This window comes from Sebastes umbrosus, chromosome 14 (genome assembly GCF_015220745.1).
Source record: "Sebastes umbrosus isolate fSebUmb1 chromosome 14, fSebUmb1.pri, whole genome shotgun sequence".
NCBI lineage: Eukaryota > Metazoa > Chordata > Actinopteri > Perciformes > Sebastidae > Sebastes > Sebastes umbrosus.
In genome coordinates this window covers 19,789,987-19,808,361 of record NC_051282.1, presented here as the reverse complement: position 1 = coordinate 19,808,361, position 18,375 = coordinate 19,789,987, and the positions used below count along the sequence as shown (strand labels likewise).

The 18,375-nt window shown below is 36.3% G+C and overlaps 1 protein-coding gene across 1 annotated transcript; it reads right to left on the bottom strand.

Annotated features, from left to right (window-relative positions):
* Positions 1-11,347: 11,347 nt before the first annotated feature.
* On the bottom strand, positions 11,348-16,057 carry arf2a (ADP-ribosylation factor 2a). The gene is made up of 5 exons (XM_037793051.1): positions 15,903-16,057; positions 12,757-12,911; positions 12,525-12,635; positions 12,267-12,391; positions 11,348-11,521 (listed from the first exon to the last, which is right to left on the bottom strand). Exons 2-5 carry the CDS (start codon positions 12,899-12,901, stop codon positions 11,360-11,362), a joined length of 543 nt encoding a protein of 180 aa, XP_037648979.1. The 5' UTR covers positions 12,902-12,911; positions 15,903-16,057; the 3' UTR covers positions 11,348-11,359.
* Positions 16,058-18,375: the final 2,318 nt, after the last annotated feature.

Here is an 18,375-nt window from a genome sequence, read left to right as displayed (position 1 = left end):
ACGCACAAATTTAAGACACTTGAAACCTAGTCAGATCTGGGATGACTTGCATACACATATTAAGAGTGCAACATCTTAGAGTAAGAGATTTTAGAATTTAAGAAAACATTGGGCTTGGGTTGTTCAGATCAGATTGACTGCCTTTAATGTTTACATAGCTGTCTACTGATGTTTTTTAATTTTTTTCATTAGCTATTTGTATTTATTAAAAATGAGAATTGATGGGCGGCAGTCGGTAGAGCGAGCGCCCATGTATCGCCAAGGCTCAGTCCTAGCAGCGGTGGACCGGGGTTCGAATCCGGCCTGTGGTCCTTTCCGCATGTCATTTCTCTCTCTCCCCCTTTCCAACACTCTATCCACTGTCCTATCAATAAATACTTAAAAAAATGCCCCCAAAAAATAACTTTAGAAAAATGAGAATTGACAAAATGTAGGTACTTGTACGGTAGTTTACTTAAAGGGACTGTTTGTAACATCTTACACGTATAAATCAATCCCGGTCGGTGTCCCATGCCCATCACCAAAACCGCAAAGTTATATCTAGTGAAGCCCGTCTTGCAAAACAGTGTTGGCCGTGGTCGGAGGACGCGGGTGAGACCGTAGCTTTGGTCTCCATGGTTGGAGTCTCTGCTGTACTCTGCTCCTCTGCCTCCTTGCTTTCACTCAGCTGGCTCCACTCTTAGGTGCATACGCGCACACTGCACACTGCAGAAGACTTCGTAGGTCTGAGAATATCTAGTGAATGTACAGTGGACGTTTGTGCAGAAATAACTGCTGCAGCTCCTCCAGACCAACAGAGCTTTCCCGTGTCTTATGAAGTGACGAGGCACCGCAGCGAGTTACGTTATCGTCTCCGACCGGGTGCCGGCGTCTCCCCTGTTCCCTCCGACCGCTGTCTGGAGGCTGAAGCAGGAAAGCCAACACTAGGATCAGCAGTGATTCATGGAGAGACCTTTGTCTGGTCTGCTAACATTACTGCCAAGCAGGTGAAATATAGAGTGATATTGTGGTTTTAGCTGACGTGTGTCGCCTCACTGTTTTGACGGATGCTCGTTCATGTCTATGTAGAGCGAGCACAAGCGCGAGCCTGACGCTGACTTTCCTTGACTTAACGGCCACAGGTGTCGCTGTTAACAAGCGTTTCTTATTCTTACAAACAGTCCCTTTAAGTAGTGCCATGTTACTCTATTGCATTAACTTTACATCTGTAGTTAATTTACTGCTTGCAGATTTTACACAAAAACACAGGATTAGTTGGTAAAATCTGATCCTTTGTTGGAGATTAAACTGCCTAACAGATTATAAAATCATTGAAATTAGCTCCACCTCAACAAGCAATACCATTAAAATGCTGCTTTCATGTTTATGCATCAGTCAAACATTATTCAATTCTATATTATGTTATAATATAGAGCCAATCTGCTGCATAATGAGCATTTTAATTTTTATACAATTTGCTGATACAGTAATACTTCTGTACTTTTATGCTAAAGTAAGATTTTGAATGCAGAGCATTTATTTATAGTATTTTATACTGTTGCTGTGTATAAGCCAAACAACCACTGAAAAACGAGCACAGCAACTACAAGCCAAGACATTCATGTTAGCACAAATATTTACCTTAGGACACGAGTACTCCGATGTTTGCCTTGAAATGGGTTTAATGCAGATAGCTAACATGGAGAATAACCAAAGAACTGAGTTAAGTGATGACAGGTGAGTTAAACAAACAGGTGCTCAACTAGACCAACTCATCTCAGAGGGTGCGTTGGATATATGTCTCTGCATGTACCGGTATGTCAGTGGAGGTGTAACTATTTCTTCTTTCCTCTATTAAAATAAATAATCAATGCTGCATTTAGTATAAATTAAAATAATAATAATTTAATAATAATTAAAATAAAAAAATAAATAAAATAAAAAAGAATAAATTGTAGTGTTAGTAATGCTGTATGTGTCTTTTACTGAAGTAAAAAATTGTCCTGCTTGTAAAAGTACATTGGCTAATATCAATATATACTATAATATACTTTACAACATACCAAAAAGAAAAAAAGTACTTATTATGCAGAATGGCCCATTTCAGAATGATATATATTATATTATATTACATTATATTATATTATATTATATTACATTACATTATATTATATTATATCATATCATATCATATATCATATTATATCATATCATATCATATTATATTATATTATATTATATTATTTTATATTATATTATTTTATATTATTTTATATTATATTATATTATATTATATCCATCCATTATCATATTCAGGGTCGCAGGATATTATATTATTTTATTTTATTTTATTATTGTTTAGGTCTGTCAATCAATTAAAATATTTATTTGTGATTAATCGCATGATTGTCCATCATTTTTTATCTGTTCAAAATGTTCCTTAAAGGGAGATTTGTCAAGTATTTAATACTCTTATCAACAGGGGAGTGGGCAAATATGCTTTATGCTAATGTATGCATTTATTTGTTATTGGAAAACAAGTATTATATTATATTATATTATATTATATACATATATGTATAGAGAGAGAGAGAGAGAGAGTTAGTAATATATATTATATATAATTATCAAATTGATATCCTCTTTTATATAATGTATTATTGTTGTTTGTTCTGCTTTGGCAACAACGGTTGTTTACCATCCATGCCAATAAAGCATATTTAATTTAATTTAATTTAATTTAATTTAATTTAATTTAATTTAATTTAGAGAGGGACCGAGAGGGTAGAAGTACAAGTACCTCAATATTGTACTTAAGTACCATACTTGAGTAAATGTATTAAGGCTGCTGGCTCATTGGGAGCAATTTGGGGTTTAGTGTCTTGCTCAAGGACACATCGACATGTGAATAGAAGGAGGCGGAGATCGAACCACCAACCCTATGATTAATGTGTGAACTACTGTACACTCCCACGTCGAATCAATATTGTTCACATATTAAACCTCAACAAGAGGATGAAGGGAATACTGTACAATGGAATTAACACGTTATATACCGTGCTAATACATTCAATAGAGTCCAAACTAATACAATAAAAGGGTGACTGCTTTTACTGGCAATGATTTATTCATATTAAATGATGTAGTTTGTTCTTTTTTCACTTACAGCAGACATCTTTCTTCAACTACAAGACTACAGATTGAGCTGCGTTATGAAATGAAAGAGTTCTTGGCCTCAGCGTTAGTCCGCTGCCAATCAACTGGACAAATCCTGTGTTTCCATGGCGATGTGAAAGGCTGGAGATGACTTGCTTTTATGGAAAGGTGCAGTCACTGGTGAACTCTGTTTCTTTTGCTCTCTGTGTGTGTGTGTGTGTGTGTGTGTGTGTGTGGGTGGACAGGATTTAAAATACCAGCCCAGCCACAGGCGCACTGCTGTGCACCTTCTGTGACTTCTGCAGGCCAAGAACTGCAAGTGACCGTTATGTTACACATGCATGCATTGAGCTTAGATAGCAAAGATTTACCTGCACTGTCGCTGCAGTAAACAGGACCACATATTTATATTTATATTAACACATAAAACAACCTTTTAAACCTTGTTTTGGTTGTAAATTTTTGCTCAACATTCACACCAGGCAAAGGTAAAACTGATAAGAGATGCTGGATGCTGTATATGGGACTACTTCTTCGTCTACTCCCTCCTACCCTTTACAATTCATCACCAATATCCTTTGATTGATCTTCAAGGGTGGACCATTGATACAGCTGGTCGATGACAAACAATGGTGCAGGGCCTCGGGGATGGAGGTCATCAGTGGTGGAAGAAGTAATCTTACTTAAGTAAAAGGAGCATTACAACAATGTAAAAGTGTTCCACTACAAGTAAAGCTATAGATATAGATGGCATTATTAGATTGTTGATAATGATGCATCATTGCTTAAGCAGCATTTTACTGTTGTAGCATATCAAGGTGCTAGTTTATATTGGCAATCCAGTGGTTTCCAACCTAGGGGTCGGGCCCCTTCCAAGAGATGATTAAAGGGATAGTTCTGGTGTTTTAAAGTGGGGTTGTATGATGTTCTTATCCATAGTCAGTGTATTATCTACAGTAGATGAGGGTCAGTACACCCCCAGTTTAGAGAGGCAGACAGGAGTTACCGCATAGAAGCAAAGTAAGGTACTGCTGTGGACGGGGTCGGCAGCAAGACATATTTTAACTACCTAAATTATGGCCCACCTAAAAATATCAATATCAGTTTAAGTGTACGCTATATTTGGAATATTTTTGCCAGGTAATCTTGCTGTGAGACAGCAATACAGTCTATTTTTCCGACAGGGAACTGAAGCCGTTATCTGTGCTCTCGCCAAAGCCACCAGACTCAATTGAAGAAAACATACATTTTACCTCACAGAACACGGGGGTTGCTGTTTTACCATTTTTTAATACAGTCTGGTGGCTTTGGTGAGAGCATAGATGGATGCAACTGCTTCAGTTCCCCATCAGAAAGGGCTGTCTGATGGCAAGGTAAAGCAGTGAAAATATTCTAAATATAGTGTAGGTCTACATTTAAACTGATATTGATTTTTTTTAGGTGGGCCTTTCTTTTAGGTGCTAAAATACGTTTTGCTGCCGGCTCCGTCCACAGCAGTATATTACTTTGCTTCCGTGCGGTAACTCCTGTCTGCTTCTCCAAACTGGGGGCGTGCTGACTCTCAGTAGGTAATACATGGACTATGGATAAGTACCTCATACAACCCTACTTCAAAACACCAAATCTATTCCTTTAATGTGGTAGGAAATAAGGAAAAACAAAGATCTGCTATACAAATGTGGATTAATTTTTGGACTATTCTCTAATCTTTGCTTTTTCTTGTGGAATATTGGATAATTGGATCAGTTTGAATTAAACCATCTAAGAAGTGTAGAGGGTAAATCTCTCTTTGGTGAAACTGCTAACAACTGAAACATGACACGGAGCCCCGACCAGACACTGCTTTTTTGTGAGGGGTACCAAAGACAAACGGATTGGGAACCACTGGTTTAATCTTTAATAATGCATTGAGTTTTTACAAGCTTATTTAATGCCTTTTTAATGTAAAATCTTAAAGAGGACCTATTGTGCTCCTTTTCAGGTCCATACTTGTATTATGGGTTTTTACTATAGAACATTTTTACATGCTTTAATATTCAAAAAGCGCTTTATTGCTCATATCGGCTGTACTGCAGCTCCGCTCTAACTAGCTTTGTTTGAGGGTTGCCAAACTAGCCACTAGGCAGGTATTGTACAAATGTGTTACTTGATGACATCACCATGTTACATAAAAAAAAGGTAGGACTTCAAGCAAGGCATTTCATGTAGTTCAGGAGCAGTGTTTCTGTGGGGGAGAGTAACTTTGTAACTTTGCAGACCTTTTACATGCACAAAAAAACTATATAACACACTAAAGGAAAGGGGAAAAGCACAAAAGCATAACAGGTCCTCTTTAAACTGAAAAGTAACTAACAACTAAAGCTATCAAATAAATGTAGTCGAGTAAAAAGTACAGTATTTCCCACTTAAATGTAAAGTAGAAGTAGAAAGCAGTGTAAAATTGAAATACTCAACCTCAAAACTGCACTTCAGTAAATGTACTTGGTTACTTTCCACCACAGGAGTTCATGGAGGAATAGCAACAATGTTAGTGCAAAGAGGGATGCTGAAAAGTCGACATCATAGCGGGGTGAGTGAGGGGTTAATGTACTGTGAAGTCACACTTCAAGGTGAGATTTATTGGATCCGCAGAGAGCGCCTGCCAAAAGGTCAAGTGTAGTGCAGTGTGTGTGTGTGAGGGGGGGGAGAGTGTGATTCTACATATCCTATTAGAATTATTTCAGGTCATTTCAGCTTTACTTGATAGTCAGAGCGCGTGAGCGATGGAGGTAGAATATGGCAGGAAAGAGATGATGGAGATGAGAAATGTGTTGAACCAGTGAGAGTGATTCAGATCCAAAGCGCTTTAAGAAGATGATGATCACTTCAGGTCAAACTCAATTACAAAGCAGTACCGTTCAAATAAAAATATTACCAGATGAGGTCATTGAGCGCCTTGTAATTCCAACATAAAGGGCAGCTGCTGCGAGGTGAGGGATGATGTGTCTACAATGATGTGATCACTTTCCCTCTGTTTAATTAAAGAGCCTTAGCGAAACAAAAGACCAACTACGTCCTCAACCCTCTACTCAGAGCTAGATGAAAACCTGTAACACAGTCTTGTCTCCTGCTCTCCCTTCTCCATGTCGCTCTCTATAAATACATAAGGTGCTGTTTCCAAGGTAACAACTCTATGGAGAATTGGCCACCTGAAATCTAGATGGAGTGGAAAAGGAGGGTGAACAGTGGTCTGCAGGCTCTTTGATTGTCAGGAAAAGACCCTCGTCTTCACCGCGTCGCCGTCTGTCCAGCTCTGTCCTGCAGCGTGGCCCCTGGGACTATGAGTCTTCATTAACCCAATACGCCATCCTACCAGCTATACCTTAGACCTGTGAGTGAGAGGCGTGTCTAAATATGACTCCCGTTAATGGCAAGATATGTGTTTGATCATGTTGCTGAATGGATCATTTGTGTTCACCAAGGCCTATGATCTCAGCTGACTCTTCCTATACACCACTCTTTTAATTACTTAGCTATAGGTTCTCCTGTGTTATTTATTAGTATGATTGTGTGTGCCCCTTTGTAAAGCGTCCTTGGGTTTCTGAAAGGCGCTATATAAGTCCAATTTATTATAATTATTATTATTATTATATCAATCTTGTCACCTAACTCTCTGCCCAAAATGATGGAATACTCTAGTCTACATTTTTTGGCGTAAAATTTGCTGCAGTCCAGAGCAGATCTCTCTTATAGCTTACGTTGAAGCCATGGAGACTTACTTATTAGCACATTTGAACTATTATAAATAAATAAACAACAGTAACATCCATATTGGTGATAATTGTGTAAATAAAGAGCTGTTTTCTGGTGTGGAGGAGATCAATCTACCTGTGTCAAGACAGATATGATAGTATACCAACACTTCCGGTGAATACTTTTTCCTATTTTAGTTGCTTTATTTTGAAACTATATACCGGAAATGTCAGCATCTCCTGTCCTCTCTCAATTTACCTGAGTGTATTTAGAATCATGAGTGTTCACTGCCCTCCAGTGGTTAGAGGTAAGAAATGTAACATTACATTCAATTTGTTAAAATATATTTCTAGTATCTAGTTTGTGTAATTTGTATTTATTTAAAAAAATTAAATCCTTGTCCAGGCAAGTAGCTTGAGTGAGGAAGTGATTGTTAAATTATCCTGTTTATTGTTTTCTAGTGCTCAGTTAAAGTCTATGACTCCACATTCTTCAGTGTAAATTAAACAGATAATTATACTGATTATTTTTTAAGGATATTCATAAGGCTCATAAGGTCACTGGTATCTGTATTATTATTATTATTATTATTATTATTATTATTATTATTATTATTATTTATTTTTTATTATTATTATTAGTATTTTTGTATTATTATTTGTATTACTGTTATTAATATTAATGTTAATATTGATAATACAAATACTACTACGACTACTACTACTACTAATAATAATTAAAAACAATATTTGTACAGCACTTTTCAAACTGGGAGCACCAAGTGCTTTAGACAGCATTAAAAAACAACAATCACAAATATAAAAAAGAAAAACTCAAGAACAACAAAACACAGCACACAATTAAAAGATAAACTTGAAATCAGGTGGCTGGATAACAGAGCTATTTTAGGCTTACGTGAATAAAATACGCTGATATCAAACAATATAAGCCCTTGCACTATGTAATGCACTACAATACCCCCTTTTCATCTTACCTTTTTAGACAGAATATTAGGAACATTTGGGGTCTCTTTTGATTGTTTTATTTTGAAAATTGTTACCTGTAGCGCCACTTCTTGTGAATGCTTTCAAAATAAATATATATATTTACTGGTATGCATCCATTTACTAAGCAAATTTTTAAATATAGTTTTTATTACGTATGGTTTTCAACTTTTTAATGAAAATATATATGAAAAATAATAAGTTTTGATGTGTCTGCTTCTCCAAATTGACCACACTTTAGGCAAATGTGTGAAGATATCTGATATTGAGCTACACACAATATTCACAGGCTTATACACAGAGCTGTTGGGAACATCAGTGTGACCTTAGATAGATAAATTACTTGTGTAAATAAAACTTTAAAATCATCTGGTGTGTGAGCACAGGTAAATGTTATGTATCCAGTGATACAGCCACTTTTATTCAATTATTTATTCTTTCTAATCTCGGATGAGTCGACAGTATAACATCTCTGCACTACCAGTCTACTGGAAAGAAGATGGTTGGAAACATCTTCCTTGTTTCTCAAGCCACATAATGTTTATTCGCTGTCAAAGCAGAATAGCTATTACGTCGGAGCTTTCCTACTGTAGTTAAAATCAAATAAACTAATCATCACAATCAGTTCATCAAAGTTCATTATAATTTTTGCTGATGGCACACTGGAAGGAAAATTAAATTAAGAGTGACAGGATGAGATGATAGAGAATGATGCTGCTGGATTATCACTTAAAAAAAAGACCTTCTCAAGATTGCAATGTAATTGTGGATTTATTGATTTATTAATTTATCTCAACTGTCAGGGGAAAGAAATCAGAACCAAGAGCTCTTGTTGGAAACAGTTTTTACTGAGCAAACATCATACGGCCTGTAAAAATAACCTCAGAGGACAGATCTGGGTTCTAATCCTGTTGATTGACGGGTAACACATTGAGGACGGTGTTTTACCACTTTTACTGAGCAGAAAAACAAGATCCAAAAGGCAACTCACAATGTTGACACCTGTCACATCTTGTTGAAAACATAAAAAAGTCTAATCAGTCAAAAAAGTCTGATTTAATCCACACTCAAAAATAAAATATGCTGAAAGGTTTACAAAATAAAAATAAAAAAGTTAGCTTTCATTATCATCCAAACCCCAATTCATTCAATATTTAATCATCACTGTCATGTTTTTTTATGTGAACTTTACTTTTGTTAACTATAGAGGGATTTAAAAGGGTTATCTGTGAGGCATTTATTTCTCATATGAACACATTGAAATTCATTATTCCAATGAAAAGGCTTTTAAAGCACATGTACAATAGAGATCTCTTTATTGTAGTGCATTTATCAGATGTTACAAAATGAGTTTTAAAAAGTGTAAGAAAGGTAATCAAGTCATACATATGCATATACCTTGTCATCTGTACAGAAAATCTAAAAAATTAAAGCTTCAGTTCTGAACAAGGGTTGATGGAGGATGTCAACTTATAATACAAAAATATTATATACATTTGTATTAGGGATACACCGATACCGATATCCGGCTGATGCTGACTCAAATAGGTGGATTGGGTATCGTAACAATGGGGCCAATCTATTCAATTCTATATTTCTATACAATATACATTTTATACTGGAATTTGAATTCCAGTTGAAGTTTGACCGATTTGTTGCTGCATTAAAAAGGTTTACACTTGAATTGTAATTCCTGTTAATTTTGAAGATTTTTTACCAAGTTGCTGGAGTACAATATTATTTTAATAATAAATAACAATTCAGTAAATGTATATAAAGTCACGCCCCCTCCAGTGGACCATCATGGGACCTTATTTTGGAAAAAATATGAACGGTAGTCAACGGCAAGAGACAAAAAAATGTTTTGATCCCATTTGAATTGCATCAAAAGAATGATCCGAGCCACTTCCACACAGGGAGGCACACAGATTATTAAATAAACACTGGTATCGGTACTCGGTATCGGCTGATATCCAAAGCCCAGGTATCGGTATCAGGACTGGAAAAGTTGGATCGGTGCATCCCTAATTTGAATTTCTTGATGAATACCAGATCATGACACATATCCTATGAACTCTACTGAGGTTTAAGAAATACACCAACGGAAGGACAAAGAAAACCCAAAAGAATAGTGATGAACTCAAACTTCCCAAGAAAACATCTAAATGTCCAGTTGTAGAAAAACAGAAAGGAAAATTAATTTTCCTTTAGAGGTCAGTGTGATATGACTTTAGAACCATCTTCGCTCAGTAAGGGGGGGTGCACAGTTAAAGATTGGTTTCTTATTTATAGCAGGAGTCTTTGGCATCAGTGGATGTGTGTGGAAACTATTCTGTTACTGTTACGATATACTATGGGAATTATTTTCTATGGATTCATTGCAAAGACTGATGGATAAACTGCTGTTTTCACATAGGCCTGTGTTGTGCTAGTTGGGTGCATTCACACCTTTGCCTAGAGCTTTACACTTGTGATCGGATCCCCTGAGACGCATGTTAATGCCAGGTCTGAACAGGGCTTTGAACAGGTTGTGCAAATAGCATCAGAGGGACATAATATAAATAAACTCCAGGGGAAGCACCCTGGTTACATGCGGGGAAAACAGCATCAAGCCTGAAGAATCAAGGAAGCATTTACAGAGCGAACACTTCCAATTCAACTGTACCATCAATCACAGCGCTGATAATTTGGTCAAGAGCATGTGTAGAAAACAGAGGAGGGCCTTTCTGAATCAAACCAATTGGTCCCGAGAGCATTTTTACACAAAAGACTGCACACCTGGCACATCAGCTCCTGTTAAAGTGAACCAGGTCGTGCATGCATCAACAGTAACATAAAAACACATAAAATAGAAAACAGACCCAAAAAACGACATACAATAGAAAATAAGGCGACCAGTGAATAAAAAGGCAGAGTGGGAGGAAAAAGGCCTCACCGTTCCAATAACTCGATGTAGCTGAAACTCACACAGCACCACGAGAATACACCTCAACACACCTCCATACATGTAAACATACGCTGTAACATTTATTGCCTTTTCTAGACCCAGTCATAAGGGATCTTTTAATCCTCTGTGTGTACAATAATAATAAGTATCCAGTGTTCACCTTTTTCACCACAAAAGTCAAAACTTAAATACACCAAAACTCATAATTTTCAAGAGAATGTGAACTGATCTGTGATGTCAGATATTTATCGTATTAAACATGACGCTGGTTACACTTTGGTATACTGTGTGTCTTTGCGTGGTGAATAAACAGTTATCAAAATGTCAGAGACGTAAAAAAAATAATTAACTTTGCTTTGTGAAGACCAGCGCCTGTGGATGTGCCGACATTGGAAGAACGAGGTGCTTGAGAGTTAACGGTGTTCACATTCACCCATCCAAAAAACACACCCATACAGTACACAGGGGAGCACTGGCCAGAGGTCCAACGCTGCAGAGAAAAGGGAGGAAAGGAGAGACAGACAGGAGGTGGACGGATGGATCATTTTACTTTCTTTAGCGCGTTTGAAAGCCAGTCGAGACCCTCGAAGAGACCATCTCCATTAGTGGCGCACGTGGCCTGGATGAACCAGTGCCGACTGCGCAGATTGTGTAGGGCCAGCTTGTCGGTGATCTCAGCTGAATTCATGGCATTGGGCAGGTCCTGAAAGAGCAGAAAACATAACACTTGATTAACGACAAGAGAAAAAAGCCACCGATGTTCCATGTTAAAGTTTGCACAGACTGGATTTTCCATTTTATAAATGATACTGAGATTTGGTAATGGTATATTTCAATATATATATATATGTATGTATACTAGTAAATCTACCACACCTTAATTTTCAGGAGCTGCTAAAATACGTATGGTCCTGATTCAAAACTAATAAGTTGAGAAGCTTAAATTATTGATATAATATGAAAGTTTAACTGGGAGAGTACGACTCCTGAAACTGACGAGACGCGAAAAAGAAGACCTATCGCTCTGTTGGAGTTGTTGGAACAACAAAAACACTCACGGTTATACAGTGGTGTTACAGAAGGCTGTCTTAAAGGAGAGCAGCACTGCAACACTAGCAGGTGGAAGTGGATAAAACACAGTAGAGTAGCCAAATACTAATCCATTGAAATATGGCTGAAATGGCCCCAAAACAAACCCCTAGGATCAGCTTGGAACATCTCTAATATCTGTACGAATCTAATAAATTGGGACAAAGTGCTGCTCTTCACTTTATCCACTCAGATTTATCCTGCCTGTCTGGGTCTCAAGCCCACTTCTCTAACCTTTATTTCACTACTGCGTCTGCAATATTTGTTCCTTTCATTATACCAATCAAAGGAATGTGAGCCAATCCCCCGTTAATAGATCAATGGCCAATGGATAGGTTCTCCCAGCGACATAAACTCACCTGTTTGTTGGCAAACACAAGCAGCACAGCATTCGTCAGTTCATCTTCAGCCAGCATTCGCATCAGCTCCTCCTTCGCCTCACCAATTCGCTCCTTGTCATTACTGTCCACTACAAAGATAATGCCTGAAAATGGGAAACAGGTGAGGTTTGTATGAAGGAAGTGGATAGAGGTCTCCACAAGTACTGGATGATTCAACCAACAGAGGGCTTGTACAACAGCCTTTAAAAGATCCGGCAACATTAGGAAGTCTCTCACCTTGTGTGTTTTGGAAGTAATGCTTCCAGAGAGGCCTGATCTTGTCCTGACCGCCGACATCCCACACTGTAAAACTGATGTTCTTGTATTCTACCGTCTCAACGTTAAAACCTGCAGATGAAGGGAAAAACAAAGAGATGCTGGATGTAAGGAAGAAAGAGCTTTGATATCTTGGCATTAGTAAGAAGAGCCTTGAGGGTGACAACTCGTGAAGATGCAGGAGAGGACTCACCAATGGTTGGGATTGTGGTGACAATTTCTCCCAGTTTGAGCTTGTACAGGATGGTGGTCTTTCCAGCAGCATCCAGTCCTACCATCAGGATTCTCATTTCTTTCTTGCCAAACAAGTCTTTAAACATGCTAGCGAAGGCACCCATCTTGGCTCAGCTGCAGAAGGACAAATAATATTGAGTGGTCAGGTCTCTAAAAATATGGATACCACATTGTAAACTATGACAGAGAGATCATTAATGCTCTACCTGCACTCTTACGGTCCACTGACTCTATGGATTCATTTAGAAGTCAGCTAAAGTCATACCTGTTTAGAGAGGTGTTTGAGTAATCTGTATGCACCAGGCCTGCACTTTATGTATTTATTAGGGCTGTCAAAGTTAACACGGTAATAACGTGTAACTTGGCTTGGCTTGACTTTGCCATGTTATGATTTGAGCATATTTTTTCTGGACAACATTTGTCATTGTTTTGTGTTGTTAATTGATTTCCAATAATAAAGATATACAAACATTCACATAAAGCAGCATATATGCCCACTCCCATGTTGATAAAAGTGTTAAAAACATGACAAATCTCCCTTTAAGAACAGATACAAAAATTAATTTGCGATTAATCGCAATTAACTATGGACATTCATGCGATTAATCGTGATTAAATATTTTTATTGATTGGAAGCCCTAGATATAATCAATTAAAGCAATGCAACCTAGACTAGGATGCACAGCAGAAAATGTATGGATGGATTAGCCAATTAAAAATGATTAATTCAGTTCATTAAGTTTTTACTAAAATTGACACTGTGCACTTTTAAATACATTCTAAAGGCCTTTTAGTCTCACTCTCTCTTGTTTTAGACTAGTTATATAGAAAAACAGTAGTTCACACGACAATATCTTTGAGTAAAATTCCCCATCTAGAAACTGCCATCATAGACTGGAAGTCATGACGCCAGGTTGAAACCACAGACCGAAGTTTAACCTGTATCACTGCGTCTGTCTGGAAGGTGTTTACCTGTACTCGACAGTGAGGTTAAGTTACATAGTTCATTGACAAGTATGAGCCCAGACAGCCTTTGTCTGCTATGTTGGTATGCAGAAATCTGGGATTCAGGTTCCCCAACAGATGATTACTTTCATTATTGTTTTTTAATCATTTAGTCTATGAACTGTCAAAAATGACAAATAGCTATCACAAAATTAAAAAATGCCTACTTGTCAGAAAACAATTATTTAATTAAATGTTTTATTTGATGGCATTTTTGCATAAGCATAAACAATTACTCGATTATCAAAACAGTTGCAGATTAATTAGTTGATCAACTATTGACTAATGGTTACAGGTCTAAATTATGTTAACAGTAACAAAAAGATGTCAAATCTCTGACACTCTTCCCCCTAGCAAATTCTTCATCCTAATTAATCATGTAATTAGTTGTTCAGTGACCAAGTGCTGTAAATCTTGTTTCTGTAGTGTTTTCCTCAACCTCCCACCTGCTTATGTACTGTAGTTGCTGTTTCTGACCTGAAGAATGTGCACTCTTTTACTTACACGATGCTCATCTCTATTGCACTCTTCAGCTGCATATTTAACACACAGCTGAGCAGAACGAGCCGAGGCAAGTTGTTTCTAGCTGTCAACAGAGAGTATGTCTTCCTTATCTAGCCTCAAATCAGCCTCTCACTGCCAACAGCATAACCACGTAGTGCTGAAACAATGAGTCTATTAATCAAAAAAATGAATTGCCAGCTATGTTGATAATCAAAATCACTTTAAAGTAATTTATCAAGCAACAAAATGCTAAACATATGCCATCTCAGTTTTCTATCATTATAAATAGAATATCTTTGGGGTTTGGACAGTTGCCTGGACGTAACGCAGGACTTTTACTTGTAACAGAGTATTTTTTTAGTAGTGTGGTATTGTTACTTTTACTTAAGTAAAGAATCTGAGTACTTCTGCCACCACTACTGCCAGAATTGTTTTATTCTAGATATCAAAAATGCAATTGTGGATATCTGAAATTGGAAGCCCAAAACGTTGCACTGTGGATATTTGAAATGACAATTGTGGATAGGAATAATCTCATTGTGGATATCTGAAATGTTCATTTTGACTAGCATTTTTTATATCTAGGATGAGAATTCTGACAGTAGTGGTGGAAGAAGTACTCAGATAATAATATAATATAATAATATAATAATAATATATAATAATATATATTATATATATATAATAACAATAATAATAATATAATAATAATAATATAATACAATATAATTATATATATGTATATAATATAATAAATATATATAATATATAATATATATTATATATTATGTAATATATATTATAATATATTATATAATATATATAATATATATTATAATATATTTATTTATCTTATAATGTTAGCTAGCTATATTTATAATATATATATTATATATATATTATATAATATATGTAATAATAATAATAATATAATATATATATATATATATTATATATATAATATAATTATAATAATATTTATAATATAATAATATATATATAATATATATTATATATAATATAATATATTTATTTATTTTATAATGTTAGCTAGCTATATTTATAATATATATATATTATATAATAATAATAATAATAATAATATAATATATATGTATATATTATATATATAATATAATTATAATATTATATTATATATAATATATATTTTATATAATATAATATATGTATTTATTTCATAATGTTAGCTATCTATATTAAAGCTTGTAGATGAGTCACTACCTTTAACTCTCAGGTTATGAGCTAATGCTAACACAAGAGGAAGCTCGTTAATGTTATCTAGCTTTATTTAAGGAAGTGTAATGTAAAGGTTAACAGACACTCCGTCCCGTACAAAGACAACTCTGGCTGATAAACTCACTTAAAGTTAAAATGTTGAATAACTTCCTCATCAAACAGTCAGAGTTTACTAAACTAAACTAACAGCTAGTTAACGAGCTTTAACGCTATCTACTGTCTTTAGCTTCCACGGTTCAACGCTAGACGTTAACAGGTTATTGACCTCCACACTTATTTAAATGAAAGATTAATATTTATGTCATAATAATGGTATATATTTATAAATAAGAGTCGTACCTTTACTGATCTGTTCTGAGTCCTTCTTCGCTTCCTGGTCCTGGTCAAGGCCTATTGAAAGAGAATGATCATACGTCATCAACCTGGTTCTACTGCACATGCGCGGTAGAATTAGATCTACTGCGCATGTGTGTCACGCCCCCGGTTTCGTGTCCTAGCCTCCTTCAATAGGCCTTGGTCCTGTTCAACAGTGTTTTCCTCCCCCTGTCACCGCCCCGTGTTGTGGACAGGAATTACAAGCTTATTGACAGTGCAGGACAAACACGATACATCCTTTTCAATCAGCATAATAATGAAAATAAAGTAATCTCCTGAACTTCTCAGCAAACAATCTTGATAAAATAACTCAAATCAATTACTCCCATTATAGATTTAGGGTAGCTTATTTTAAGTATCTGGGCATGGGAGGTGTCCATACAAGCAACAGCCAACATCTAAAATATTATTTATATAATATATACATATATGTAGACTGTGCAATATCATTATCATTATTACTACTCAGGTGTAATTCATACTATGCAATATTTTCAGGTGGAATTTCATTTCATTTTCCACAATTTTGTTAATTGTCTGTTTATTGTCAATACTGTATATACTGCTCCTATTTTTATACTTCCTTCTATTTAAATGGTTCATATTTTGTTACACTTTGTTTAGCTCTTTTTTTTTACTGTGTTAGCTGATGCATCTTGTTTTTTGCATTATCCCCCTTTGCTGCTGTACACTGCAAATTTCCCCACTGTGGGACTAATAAAAGGAATATCTTATCTTATCTTATCTTATCTAATATATGTATATATATTATTATTATCATTAATTATATATACAGTGGTGTGGAGTTTGCATGTTCTCCCCGTGTTGGAGGGGTTTTCTCCAGCTTCCTCCCACAGTCCAAAGACATGCAAGTTATGTTAAAGCTTCAGTAGGCAACAATTTGTTTGGCGTCATTGGGCAAAAATCCATAATAACCTTTCAGCATATTGTAATTCAAGTGTTCTGAGAGAAAACTAGACTTCTGCACCTCCTCATGGTTCTGTTTTCAGGCTTAAGATATTCTAGCCCGTGACGTGAGACTTTGGCCAATCACAGGTCTTTTCAGAGAGAGAGCATTCCTATTGGCTGTGCTCCGGCTGGTTGGCGGAGCACTGGAGGACACAGAGGCACATGATTTTTTTCCAGATTACCTGTCTCATGAACTACTGTCAGGATATAGTGACCATTTTTAAAAAATAACTTTTTTTTATCATATTTGCTCCATTTCTACCCACTGTAGCTTTAATTGTTGAATCTAATTTGCCCGTAGGTGTGAATGTGAGAGTGAATGGTTGTCTGTCTCTATGTGTCAGCCCTGTGATAGTCTGGCGACCTGTCCAGGGTGTACCTCGCCTTCACCCAGTGTCAGCTGGGATCGACTGCAGCCGCCCCGCGACCCTGAATAGGATAAGCAGTTACAGATAATGGATTGATGGATATAGCTGATATAACCTATAGCATTTCATTTAAGTTCAAGGTCAGATCATATCATACCATTTGGTATCTGTCATAAAACACCCACAGGAGGGGAGAGAGAGAGATGATTATTATGGTCGCCTTTAACAACAAACATCACAAAGAGTAGTTGCACAAATATTTACACTGTATTATAAAGTGTCTATCCTCCTAAAATGTTCTCAATTTTCTGACATTTTATCGCCCAAATGATTACGCACTCAATCAATCAACATAATCTGCTGCATCTCCTCAGTTTTGTTCTTACTCTAACTACATAAAATCCATTCATGTTCCCAGATTGAATTTCTATATTGAATCCACTAGATGGGGCTCCATCCATGGTTGGCTTTTCTCTGAAGGACCAATGAAGTTTGAAAGTACATATTGAGTGTGCAGTTTAACTGGAACAACTGGCCCTTTAATAATATACTGTATGTTTGTGTCCTTTAATCTCAAGCTTCATGGATCATTTACTTCTCATCCATAGGGGTTCTCTTGAATGCTGTGCTTTAATTTGTTTGCAGGATTGGTTGACTTTGCTGCCTAATTGCAGTGATTGTAATGTCATAACTTATATGTCTGAAATGGGGGGATTCTCTCTTTGCTTTCTCCATATAGTTGTTTATATAAATAACACTCCTGTCGAAATTGTCAACAGCTTCAAGTTCCTAGGCATCCATATTTCTGACTCCCTCTCCTCGTCCTTGCACATCAGTTGTGTCATAAAAATGGCACAACAGAGACTTTACATTTTGAGGTGTTTAAAGAAACATGGTATGTCCACAAAAACCCTCATCAACTTCTACCGGTCCACAATAGAAAGCATCTTAACTGGATACATACTGGCATGGTTTGGCAACATTACATCACATGACCACAAACTCCTGATGAGGACAGTGAAAACAGTATCTAAAATTATTGGATCACCATTAACCACAGTTACAGGACATTTACACCAGCCTGCTGCAGGAAGAAAGCA